Source organism: Narcine bancroftii, chromosome 6 (assembly GCF_036971445.1).
Source record: "Narcine bancroftii isolate sNarBan1 chromosome 6, sNarBan1.hap1, whole genome shotgun sequence".
Lineage (NCBI taxonomy): Eukaryota > Metazoa > Chordata > Chondrichthyes > Torpediniformes > Narcinidae > Narcine > Narcine bancroftii.
The window spans coordinates 163,090,441-163,103,499 of record NC_091474.1 but is presented as its reverse complement, the minus strand read 5'-3'; the positions used below and the strand labels follow the sequence as shown (position 1 = coordinate 163,103,499).

At 40.9% G+C, this 13,059-nt stretch overlaps 1 protein-coding gene across 2 annotated transcripts in view; it reads left to right on the top strand.

The window, feature by feature from the left end:
- The window catches only part of LOC138737645 (kinesin-like protein KIF3C), a 186,638-nt gene extending 174,732 nt beyond the window's left edge, over positions 1–11,906 (top strand). For both annotated transcript variants that reach the window (XM_069888269.1, XM_069888270.1), the window contains exons 9-10: positions 9,249–9,418; positions 10,960–11,906. In XM_069888269.1, coding sequence (XP_069744370.1) covers positions 9,249–9,418; positions 10,960–11,059 — 270 coding nt within the window. In that variant the 3' untranslated portion in view covers positions 11,060–11,906. The remainder of the gene's footprint in view (positions 1–9,248; positions 9,419–10,959) is intronic.
- The last annotated feature ends 1,153 nt before the right edge of the window (positions 11,907–13,059 follow it).

The following is a 13,059-nucleotide window of genomic DNA, read 5'->3' as shown; positions in this document are numbered from 1 at the left end:
TTGCTAACCTCACCATCTATTTTATCTGACCTAATAAAATTCCTCTTCAACCTTCTTCACCCTAAGGAAAACACATCTGAAATATTCCATCCCAGGAAACTTCCTGCTGAATCACCTGTCCACCCTCTCAATTAATTCAATTTAATTTTCTATCAGGTTCCAAACAGAACTTCACGCAGCCCGACATCTATGGTCTCACCAGCTATTCTTAACAGGGCCCTACACTTCCTGCCCTCGCCACCCACTCCACCCTCCAGGGGCCACAGCACAGGAGGAGCTGATGAGGAGAGCAATATGTGTTAAGATAAGATTAGTGGAAATGGTTGCCTGATATTAAGCACAGTCATGATGGTTGCCTGATATTAAGCACAGTCATGATGGACCAAAGGGCTGAATGTTTGTGTTGTAGAAGTTTGTAAATCCATGCCTTTCAACATTTGAACTGTTTCAATGGGATCCCCTCATTCTCCTAAATTCCAATGTATTGGCCAAAACCTGTCAAACACTCCTCATATAACCTTTTCACCCTCTCATAATTCTTATGAACCTCCTCTCCATTATCAGTACATCCTTTCTAAATGAGGAGCCCAAAATTTCTCACAATACTCCAAGTGAGGTCTCATGAGTGCCTAAAGCCTCAACATAACATCTCTGCTCGAATATTCTATTCCTCTTGAAATAAATGCCAGCATTGTATTTGCCTTCATCAAGTCAAGTTTATTATCATCTCATTTCATAAGTACAACCTGACAAAACAGTGTTCTCTGGTCCTCGGGGCAACACATGCAAGACACACGACCATACATAACACATATACAGACAATCAATACATAGGCAGGAAAATATTCATATATACAAATAAATATTGTTTTGTAATATGAGAGTCTCCAAGTACCTGAGCAGTTCTTGTGGTCGTTCAGCATTCTCACTGCCTATGGAAAGATGATGTTCCTCAGCCTGGTTATGCTGGCTCTGATCCTCCTGTATCTCTTTCTCAATGGGGGTAGCTGAAATGTTGCTGTGTGAAGGGTGGTCAGGGTCCTCTGATTTTGGACACCCTCTTTAGACAACGATCCTGATAGATCACGTTGGGGTGTGGGGAAGGGAGACTACAATGACTTTCTCTACCACTCTAATGGTCCTGTAGATTGACCTCCGATCCATTTCTCTACAGCAACTGTACCACACTGTGAAGAAGTTGGCTCGGACACTCTCAGTAGAGCTCCTGCAGAAGGTTGACATAAAGGTGGCTGATAGCCTTGCCTGCTCCAGTCTTCTCAGGAAGTGCAGTTGCTGTTGCGCCTTCCTTGCAAGTGAGGAGTTGTGTATCCATGATAGTTCACTAGTTAAACGGACTCCAAGGTACTTAGTGCTCTCCACTACAGAGTTATTGATGTGTAGTCGAGGGTGGTGGTTCCTAGTCCTCCTGAAGCCCACAATCCTCTCTTTTGTTTTGTCCACATTGATACTTAGGTTGTTATTCTCGCACCATATTGGGAGATTTTCCACCTCTTCTTTATCACTGACTCGATGTGCAAGTTTACCTTCAGGCTATTCAACACGAGAATGCCCAGGTCCCTTTGCATCTGGGTATTTTCAATTTTCTCCCCATTTAAAAAAAATAGTCTGCCTGTTTATTTTTTCTGCCAAAGAATATGACCGTACACTTTTTGACATTGTATTTCATTTGCCACTTTTCTGCCCATTCTCCTAATCCAAGTCCCTGTTTCCTCAACACTACCTGCTCCTCCGTCTACCTTTGTATCATCTGCAAACTTGCAGCAAAGCCATTCATTCTATAATCTAAATCATAAAAAGAAGCACCCCCAACACCGACCCCTGTGGAATATCACGAGCCACTAGCAGCCAAGGAATTCCAACTCTGCTTCCTGCTAATCATCCAATGCTCTCTCCCTGCTGGTATGTTTCCTGTTATATCATGGGGTATTATTATGTTAACTAGCCTCATGTGTGGCACCTTGTCAAAGGCCTTCTGAAAATCCAAAAGCACATCTTCTGCATCTCCTTTATCTAGCCTGCTTATCACTTCTTCAAAGAATTCCAATGGGTTTGTCAAGCAAGATTTTCCCTCAAGGAAACCATACTGACTTTGGCCTATCTTGTCATGTGTCTCCAAGTACACCATAACATCATCCTTGATAATCGAATCTAACATCTTCCCAACCATTGACATCAGGCTAACTGGTCAAAAATTTCCTTGCTGCTGTCTTCCTCCCTTCTTGAATAGTTGGGTGACATTTGTGGTTTTCCAGTCCTCTGGTACTATACCAGAGCCTATTGATTCCTGAAAGATCATTACCAATGTCTGCACAATGTCTTCCATGACTTCTTTCAATCCGTTTGGTCCAGGAGACTTGTCCACCCTTAGACCATTCAGCTTTCTGAGGACCTTCTCGCATGAAATAGTAACTGCACTCACTTCCCTTCACTCATACCCTTCAACTGCTGGCACATTGCTAATGTCTTCCACAGTGAAGGATGATGAAAAATTTTCATTTATTTCCTCTGCCATCTTGCCTCCCATTATTTCTCCAGAGTCATTTTCCAATGATCTTGTATCGATTCTCACCTCTCTTTTGCTCTTTATGTACTTGAAGCTTTTTGTATCCTGTTAGATTTTATTTGCGAGCCTATCTTCATACTTCATCTTTCCCCTCCTTATGAATTTTTAATTTCGGCAAGTTTTTAAAAATTTCCCAATCTCTATCTTCCCACCAAGTTTGCTTCTTTGTGGGTCCTCTTATGTTGCTTTTACGTTGGCTTTGACTTCTTGTCAGCCACAGTTGTGACATTTTTCCATTTGATTATTTCCTCTTTTTCAGTATTTATTTATCTTGCACCTTCCTCATTTCTTGCAGAAACGCCATACCTTGCTGCTCTGCCGTCTTCCCTGCTGGTGATCCCTTCCAATCTAGGTAATTCCCTTTACTCCATTGGAATACCGACACTTCTCACTTCAGTTTCTATTTGTTATATCCCAAATTGAACTCGATCATATTGTGATCACTGCCCCAAAATGGTTCCTGTCACAACACTCAATCCAGTATAGCCAATCACCTAGTGGGCTCATTGACAAGCTGCTTCAAAAAGTCATCTCATAGACTTTCTACAAATTCTCTCCCTTGAGATCCTGCCCCAATCTGGTTTTTCCAATCAACTTACATGTTTACATCCCCCATAATTACCATAACATTGCCCGTATGCAACTTCCAACAGTGTCCAAGGACTGTGCTCCCTGCACCATCTCTTCAGCCACATATTTGTCTGAACTATCTTCATGGTCTGGCCTTCCCTAATTAGTGGCACTGGGAGTAATCCAAAGATCACCACCTTGGAGCTTCAGCTCCTCTTCAGCTTCTTTCCTAACTTATTTTGCAGGACCTCTACCCCATTCCTACCTGTATCATCGGTAGCAATATGTACCGTGACCTCTGGCTGCTCACCCTCAAGAATATTGTGCACCCACTCAGAGGCCTCCTGAACCTGAGCATCCAGAAGGCAACACACTATCCTGGAGTCTCTTTTGCAGCCACAGATTCATCTATCTGTTCCCCTGACGATCATGTCCCCCACGACTATCGCTGTACCTGATTTCACCCTTCCCTTCTGAGGCTCAGAGATGACAACAGTGCTATAGGTCTAGCTGCTGCCTGGTCCAGATAAGTCATCCCACTCAGCAGTATCCAAAGGGCTATACTTGTTGCTGAGGGGAATGACCACAGGGTCACCTTGCACTGCTTGCCTATTCCATTTCTCTCTCCTGACTTTCACCCAGCTGCCTTCCTTCATCCAACTGTTGGCTCGTGACTATCCACATTTTGTAAGAGGAGCATGTCCTTCCCCTGGCTGCCATTCCCATTGTCTGTTAGAGAGGAAAGATTTAGAAAACCTGTCCTTACATTGCTTTCACCTCAGCCTCTACTCACCAAAGCCTCAAATCCCCACTCCTTCACTGGTTCGCTACTACAATGGCCACTCTGCTTGACCTTACCTTCCTTTTATTAGCTACAGCTGATTAGTCAATGCAGAAATTTAAACAAGCACATACCTCTCCCACTGCTTTTTAAATGCTTCTCCCCTTGTTCACTGTCTCACTCTCTCAGTCTCCAACGAGACCCATGAAACACCTCTTTTTAAACTCTTCTCCCCGACGAGTCTTGCACTCCTTCTCTGCGAATTGATTGCTATGCCAGAGACAGGGGTGTAGTTCCTTAAAAATGGCAACTCGCGTGGACAGGGTGAAGGTATTTACCATGCTTGCCTTCATTGGGAAGGGTATTGAGTACAAAAATTGTTACCTCTTGATTCATCTGCAGAAGGCTATAGAAAGAACATCAATGAATTGGAAGGGTGCAGAGATTCAAGAGGATGTTGCCAGAACTGGAGGGGTTGAGTTAGAGGGGGAGGTTGGAGAGGCTGGGTCTTTATTCCTTGGAGTGAAGGAGGCTGATCTAACAGAGGCTCATCATTTTTATCCCAGGGTAGATGTTTCTAGAACTCGAAGCCGTAAGTTTAAGATAAGAGGGTCCTGAGAGGCAACTTTCTCACAGAGAGGCAGGGCCCGGTTAAGGTATTGCGAGGCCTGTAACAAATATTTTAAAGGGGCCCTAAATTGTGCTGGTTGACGCATCCACATTCCCAAATAGTGTTGGCTGGCACATGTGCGGTGAGGAGGGGGGGAGCACTTACACTGAAATTGCACCCCTCTTTTCCCCTGTTAAAACTTGCTGACACATCTTTTAAAGCAAAACTTATGGCAGTGGCTGGTGGCATGCAGGATCAATGGCCATGTTCATTACTCAGAATCCCCCATGCAGCTGGAACCGCTGTGCATTTCCACGGCACTGACACTGGCAGAGCGGTTCCAGCTGCATGGGGGATTCAGGGTAACCAAGATAGCCATTGCTGTCACATTGAAACATCGCCACATTTTCCCAGGAATAGTCGGTGTTCATAACCCCGATTCAATTTAAGGTTAGCAATTTTAGCCAGTTATCACCTTTAATTGGGGTTATGAACACAGACCATCAGTGTGGTTTTTCATTAGCTACTGGCACTACACAAACTACAACACACCCATAGACTGTGTTCATAACCCCAACTAAAAATGATAATTGCCTAAGATCGCTAACCTTAAATTTTAAGGTTAGCAATTTTAGCCAATTATCACCTTTAAACTGGGTTATTTACACAGACCATCAATGGAATCTGACAACTGCTGCACAAAAATGAAAACAAAAATTTTTCTCATAATTCACAGTACATAAATGTGGGGGCCCTTGAAATGATGGGGCCCATAGCATTTGCTACTCTCGCTACTACATAAATCTGGGAGGGTTGTTCACATCTGGAATGATCTGTCAGAGAAAACTAGCAGCAAGCCCAATTGCAATGTTCAAAAGACAATGGGACATGGATCTGGATCGGAAGGGCTAAAAAAAGATATGGACTAAGTGCAGGCAAATGGGACTAGCCCAGAATGTGAACTTGGCCCAAATGCCCTATTTTGTGATCAATGATTTTTTTTAAAAAAAACCTTTTCAGCAAGCAACCAAGAGAGGAACAGAGATGTATCTGCATTGCTGGTAGTTTACCAGTGTTATCTCTTTTACCCTATGAGTTTAATTTTTGATATAAATGGGTGAACCAATGTCCATATCAAAAATCACATAAAGCATAACCGCGAATGTTCCAGCCATCGATATTAAAAAATTCTGTGTCCCAGCAATAATATATGACTGTACAGTGATTGAAAAGTATGCAAAGGCCTTTTTTTTAAACCACCCGGCAAATGATCAGGGACTGCGGAGAGAAATTCAGCAGAAACTAGATCCTCTATGGGGGTAAAGAGGAACCTTCTGGACAAGGCATTCAAAAAAGTTGGTATCTCATGATCAGACACCTAATTTGTACAGCGTTTTTGACAAACATTGAATTATTTCTGTTAATGGCTCCCATTTTGATGCTGTGTTTAAGGCAGGCATAATTTACTCTTCTCATGGTGTCTATCAACGTCACCAACTTTCTGGGAACTGGAACATAGATAATACTGGAAATGGAAAAGAGTGGCTGGCAATTGAAGAGAAGGCAGAATTTTCTCAAAAATTGAGATATCTTTTGTCCATCTTGTGAACAAGGCAGATTGCTTTATCCATATTTTCTATTGTGTAAAACTCTGCAATGTAAGTGTGAAGTCATAACATTTAAACAGAAGCCCCATTTCCACTGGCTCCTGTCCCAGGAATTAACTGGGAGTTTACTGGGACAGGGTCCAGTGGAAAAGGAACACTGTCCGAATGCTGATTTCAAATTATGTCATTTCATGCAGGGGATTAACCGCCTCTACCCCCTACTCATATCCCTAGCATTTGCTGATAAAACTAATGGAAAAGGAATAGCAGAAAGTCACCCATTTTCAGTTGATGGTTGAACACTGATCCCAAGGGATGAATGTGTTCAGTGGAAAAGCAATTAGTGTCACAGTTAAGGGTGGCCCAGTGAAAATGGCGTAAAGGGATTCCTATCCCGGGACACTGCACTGCCAATTAACTGTGATGCCAATCGGAAAGAGGCTATTAATACTTGAGATGAAAATCTCAAATAGATTTTTGATGATACATTGACTCCCTCTGCTGTCTGATGTGAGGACAGCAAGTTGAAGAAGAATGCAAAATTGGATGAAAACTCCAAATTTAAAAAAATATTTCATTTAAATTTTAAGAAAATACAGAATATAGGACTCAATTAATATATTAACAATAATACAATGAATATAAAAATAATTCATAATATTAAAAAATACATAAGATCAAAGAAAATGGAAAGGAGATACACTCTTATCACAGATTCAAAAGAAAAGGGGACTGGCAGCAGGGAAGAGAGGGAGATAAAAAGAAAGAAAATAGAAAATAAAAAGCAACAGGAGCAAGGTTTGACACTTCAGAGTCATATCATTCTGAAAGTATTAAATTTCCAATGAGACGTATACTCATTAAAAAATATCAAAATAAATGATAAAATCTGGGCACTTGAGTAATCTAAATAAGGTTGCCAAATTTCGATGAACATATTCTATCTATTCCTTAGACTACAAATAATCTTCTCAAGGGGAATACAACTTTGTACTTCCATGTTCCAATGATCAATGTGAAGTAGGGAATTGGATTTCCATGTTACCGCAATACAATCCCTGGCTATTGACAATGCAATTTTAATAATTTAGATTTACATCTGCATCTAAATTGTTCAGAAGTCCTGATGATTCAGCATCTGGATCACCAGGAAACTAACTTCTGCATTCCCTTTTGCAGACCCAGCTCCACGTTCCACTCTCCCTTTCACACAGCAGACCACCAGTTACCACTCTCCCTTTCACACAGCAGAACCCCCATTTTCACTCACACAGCAGACCCCCGGATTCCACACTCCCTGAAACTCACATGCCTGTACTGCAGTCCCTTGAAATTTACTAGGTCCCTTGGAAAATATTTTTTTTTAAAAATAGACATATTTTGGAGTACTGATTGGAACAGCATCCAATAGTCTGAGAAGTCTTGTTTACCAACTTCAAAATCTCCAGCATGTCAGATCAATAGTTTTATTGTATGAAGGGCAAAGCAAATCTGAGGTGAGGTTTTCTTAATGATCAGATGCTTCATCTGAAGTCATGAATATGACATTCAGTTCTGCAAGAAAGTATTTTCTATCAACCAACCATGAGTTAGCAAAATACTTTGACAAGTGAGATACACTCAAATATCTGAGAATAGATTTGCAATACATGAACTGCAAGGTACTCGGGAATCTTTTAGATTCAGTCATGGACTGTGAATATCATCAGTGATGCTAACATTTATTGTCCATCTTCTTTGCCCTTTAACTGAGGCGGTGGTTAGGAGTCAACCACGTTGGCGTGTCTGGGTTTGTGGAGAAGACCAGGTGATGAGAGATAGTGGAATAACAACTTGTGCTGTTTAATTCCAGGTGGGGCTAACCTGGAGAAGTATAATTTTGTTCATATTTCTGGATGGATCAAATACCGCTGGGAAATTCATCTCATCCTCCAGTGAGACTTTAACTCTCTCTACCACTTATTTCCCAATATAAACTTCCATCCCTACACCAAAATGTCACCAGAAACACAAAACATCCAGTTTGTCACCAACTCCATTTTCAACATCACTGATTGTTTGGATGTCACCTAAATTCTATCAAGAAGGACAAAAGGCTTTCTCTACGATTTATTTTACCACAAGGCCAGCCAGATATAGCATGAACTGTGGGTTTCCCTGAAAGCACGGGTTTGAAGACAGAACAGATATCCTTAGATATGCTTGCCAAGCAACATGCTGCCAATACCACCTGCCTGCATCCCTGGATGATGTCATGATATTATTCGTTCCCTCTCACCTGCACTTATCTCCATTCTTCTCTTCAGGTGTGTCATATCCCCACTGAGCACTCTGCAATAATTTCCACACCCATTCATTAACATCCTGTGAATCTGGAAGAATGTTGCTTATGTTATGCATGCTCAGTTAAGTACAAGTAACAAAGGTTGCACCTGCTATGTTACATCGTGGCAAATGCAACGTATAATTGAGGCTAAAGCTGAGATGTCAATTTCACTGTAGAATTACTTGGATGTACCCAGTTACTCTACTCTGTGAACAAAACTTCACAGTTAAAACACTTGTTCATCACAATGTTTTCACAGACATTGTTAGGATGATGCTTGGTTTTGTTTCCATGCCAAAAAGACAGCTCACATCAAATACAAAGTCGTTGCATCAGTACCACGTTATTGCTAATGTCTTCCCCAAGATCAGTTTGAAAGAATCCATGAATTCCACTAGAATCACTTGAATAAATGGATCTGGCCTCATGAACACTGCAGCATTTCTTCAGTTTTAGAACATGGAACATTACAGGCCCTTCAGCCCACAATGTTGTGCTGACCTCTGTAAACCTCTACAACTATCTAATTTTTCCTGACTTCACAATGCTGAAGGTGTTTAACCATCTCGAAGATATGGCCACACAATTCACAAATGTGAAGAGGATATAAGGAAATACAAAGGAATGACATTGGGTGAAGTTTGTGGATGAAAATATGGGGAAAAATGTGAAGTTGTTCACGTTGTCAGAGTGTGCTGTGGTACTTCATGGCAGTTCAGCATTGATAAAGAGTTGCATTAACTTATGGTTCACTTTCTTCTTTGGTTTAGGCTGAAAACATTCTGTTCCTAGAGTTAGACATGGCAACACCCACAGTGTTTGAACTGGAGATCCCACGGTCACAGTCGCTACATGGAGCAGTAGGAGAGGAGCTACATCGCAGCACTTCTGCTTTCCCAGACTCATCAACCACAGCAAGAGTTAGAAAATCAAGATCATGGTGAAAATTTCTCAAATATTCATAGCTGTTTTCTCAATGTGGAAATGAAAATTGTTACATTTCTCTAAGCGATTGCTCGTGCACAAAAGCAATAAAGCTTACTCGTGTGGCAGTTATCACTGAGCCAAACAGTTTTTAAATAACATTAGAGCAGATGTCTAAAACTGGATCAAAGTTGCAGGTTTTGCAAAGGGGCAGAAAGGCAGAGATGCAGCAAGGTTTGTGGAGGGGATATCAGCATATTGAAGGCACAAATGGCATCAGTGGGATTATTAGAAGAGGGAATACTAAATGGGAAGCACATGGCAGGAGGTGAAAGGGCTAAGGAGGTGGCAGGGAGATATAAGGATGGGACCAACAAAGGATGTTAAATCAGGGAAAGAAATTAAAGTGATGCTTGTTAACTGGGAGCCAATGTAGACTCGCAATCTGATGGTCATGGGTGAACTGGAGATTGGACATCAGATGAAGCGTTATAGATGACCAAATTTAGCATGTGTTGAGCTGAGAAGGCTTATCATGAGCACATTGGAATGGCTGGATCAAGAAATAAAAAGGAAACATCCAATGAACATCCAAAGATTTAATTGCAGCTGCTTTTCAAGAATCTGTGGGGAGTGGATGGGATTGTGAATAGAATAAAATAGAACAAGTTTAGGATTCAAGTCAATAAACACTTGATGATCTGGAACAAAGGGTCTGCTTCTGTGATGTAATATACAGTGCGCGGATAAAGCCTTCTTGCCACTCACATCTGATTCTGAACATCATCATTTTAATGCTGATAAAAGCAACAGGAATCCAGGAAGGGCTTTAATCAACAATAAGGATGGGTCATATTTGGCTCAGAAAGTCTGCTGTTTGACTTCAGTGCCACTTTACCAACCTTCCAACCATGGTCGTAATTGTCTTTTTATTTGAGGAAGCGTAACAGTCGTGAGCTGTTCTTCGACTCTCCCTATCACCACTTCATCACCACGCATGAACAGCTTCCTCATATTCCATTGCATCACGATCAACATTGGTCCTGTTGATAGGACATTGGTCCATAAGGGATTGGGAACATCATTGTGGTGAACACAAAAATCCTGAAGGGCCTGAAATCTAACAATGTTTTGAAATTCAATTGTTATTGTAAAGAAGGAAGTTGCAACCATTTTATGCACAAAAAAAATCCCACAAACGACAATGAGAAAGCAACTGGATCATCTTTAAATGAAAGGAAAAATATTCCACATATCAGCCAGCTTCTGAGGAGATGAATGCTGACTGTCCCAGTTAATGCTCTTTATTTGTTATTTCCAGCAACTGGAGTATTTTGTTTGAGGCTGAAATATTCTCTTGGGCTTGACTTCAAAACAGTACCACATCTGTCCACCTCAGTTTAATATCTCCTCTGAGCAGTTCAGCCTCAGTCCTGTGCTGGATTTTCTGTCCACATGATACGCGACTGGAATACTTGGCATGATTTTGGAATAAATCATTTAAAAAAGTGAATCAGTCATGTAAAAGTGAAATCTATCTTTCTTTTTATATTCCAGGTCCAGACCTGAGAGACGAGTACCTTCCTCCTCTTCTTTCTCCTCACTGGCTTCAGGCTCTCAGATGTTCTCTCATTCACAAGGAAAGGTGCCACAGTGAGGAATACTGTGATACTTATGCCTGTTCTAGCTCTTTGGTGAGAAATTCGTCCTCAGTCTGCAGCACTAAAAGTGCAGGACAACAGTGGCTTCATTTGCAAAATGTTCTTCCGTTAACTTCATTTGAAGCAAATGTTTGAAGCAGAGTGCAATACACAGCGGCCTCAGAATGGCAGAATTAGGGCTAAAGACTGAGGACAGATTTCAGGGCATTGATTTTTCCTCTCCCTCTATTTGTCTCATTGCATCACACACAAAAAGGGTTCATACTTCTCACTTTCAAACAGATCCTCCTGCATTTGACAGTGTTCGATCAGCCTTCATCTGCTAAACTGTATTACTTTGTGGTCTGAGATACCAAATTAAAGTGGAAAATAATGGGGCCTGTTGAAGAAGCTCTTTGTCCCACACAAGTTTGATAGTCAAACAATGAAAAATAACAGACGATGAGATCTGAATGTTCCTAGCACAACTGGGCTTCAAATGGAGCACAAAGCAAGTGAAACAAATAATTGATCAGCGGCATTTTATTTAATTTGCTGACTTTTTCAGCCTTTTCAATGTCATTCCCTCTGCCATTTCCAGTATACTTGCACCTTCCATTGAACCTGACTCATTTGGAAATCTGTTCTGAAAGAAGATTTGTGTCCTGTCGTGCTGAATGCAGCAGATTGCCTGCAAAGTTTATTTCCAAGAGCAGTAATGTCGCTTTGTAAATTGGTTGGACTTTTGTCCAAATTAAATTGATGTTGCTGTTGCTCCAAAAAATTGAAATATTTAATCGCAGGTCCTGCTGTAACTGCAATTGAGGGTACTTTATTGTGGAATAAAATAAATACTATATGCTCAAGGACAACAATATGCATTGGTTCATTCTTTTTATAAAAGCCAATGTTTTCTATTTTCAAGAAGATGCTTGAAATAGTCTAAAACCAGGTCAATAATTAAAATATAATGGAATGTGATAACAGAAATTGCTGAAAATACTGAAGTCAGTCTGCATAAATGGAAAGAGGAACAATGCAAATACTTCAGGTCAAAGGCCACTCATCAAAATTGGGAAAGAAACTAGAAGTTTGTTAAGCTGCAGGGAGAGGGTGGAAGAGGGCAATGTCTCTGATAGGGTAAAACCAGGATGCAGTGAAGGACCAGCTGTGAATAAGGTAACCTGCTCAATGAGTCAATGAGAACCATTAGCGAGGAAGAACATCGCCAAAAGAATGTAGGAGTTACAAAGTGCAGAGTAGGAAGATACACCCTCAGGTCAGGCTAGGAATCTCCACTTCCATAGAATGATGCCAAAACATCATGCCATTAGTCCCACTGACTTGCACCCATTCCATAACCTTCCAGACCTCTCCCATCCATGTATCTATCCAATTTATTCTTAAAAATTAAGAGTGAGCTTGCATTTACTACATCAGATAGCAGCTTGTTCCACATTCCCACCATTCTCTGAGTGAAGAAGTTCCCCCTAAACCATTCCCCTTTCAACCTAAAGCCATGTCCTCTTGTATGTATCTCTCCTAATCTAAGTGGAAAGAGCCAATTCGCATTTACTCTGTATGTAACGTCTCATAATTTTGTAAACCTCTATCAAATCCCCCTCATTCTTCTTTGCTTCAAAGAATAAAGTCCTAACCTCTTTAATCTTTCCCTGTAACTCAAATCCTGAAGGTCCAGCCACATCCTAGTGTTACAAGCCCAGAGGACCTCAAAACCCAGCAACAATAGAAATTCACCAAGACAATGGTTGCTTAACCAAAAGTTGCTTTTAATTTTCTTTAAATATAATAACAGGATCAAACTTTAACTTATTACTATTAACTTAACTTAACCTAACTTAACTCCCTTCTAATTCTAAGCACACATGAATGTAATGTGTATATGTTCAGGAAAGTTCTTTGTTTACATCCAATCATTCGCCTCTCACTTCTCCAAGTTCATCGTTATCAGACACAGAATTTAACATTTATGAATCTTCACCAGGCTCTGGTATTT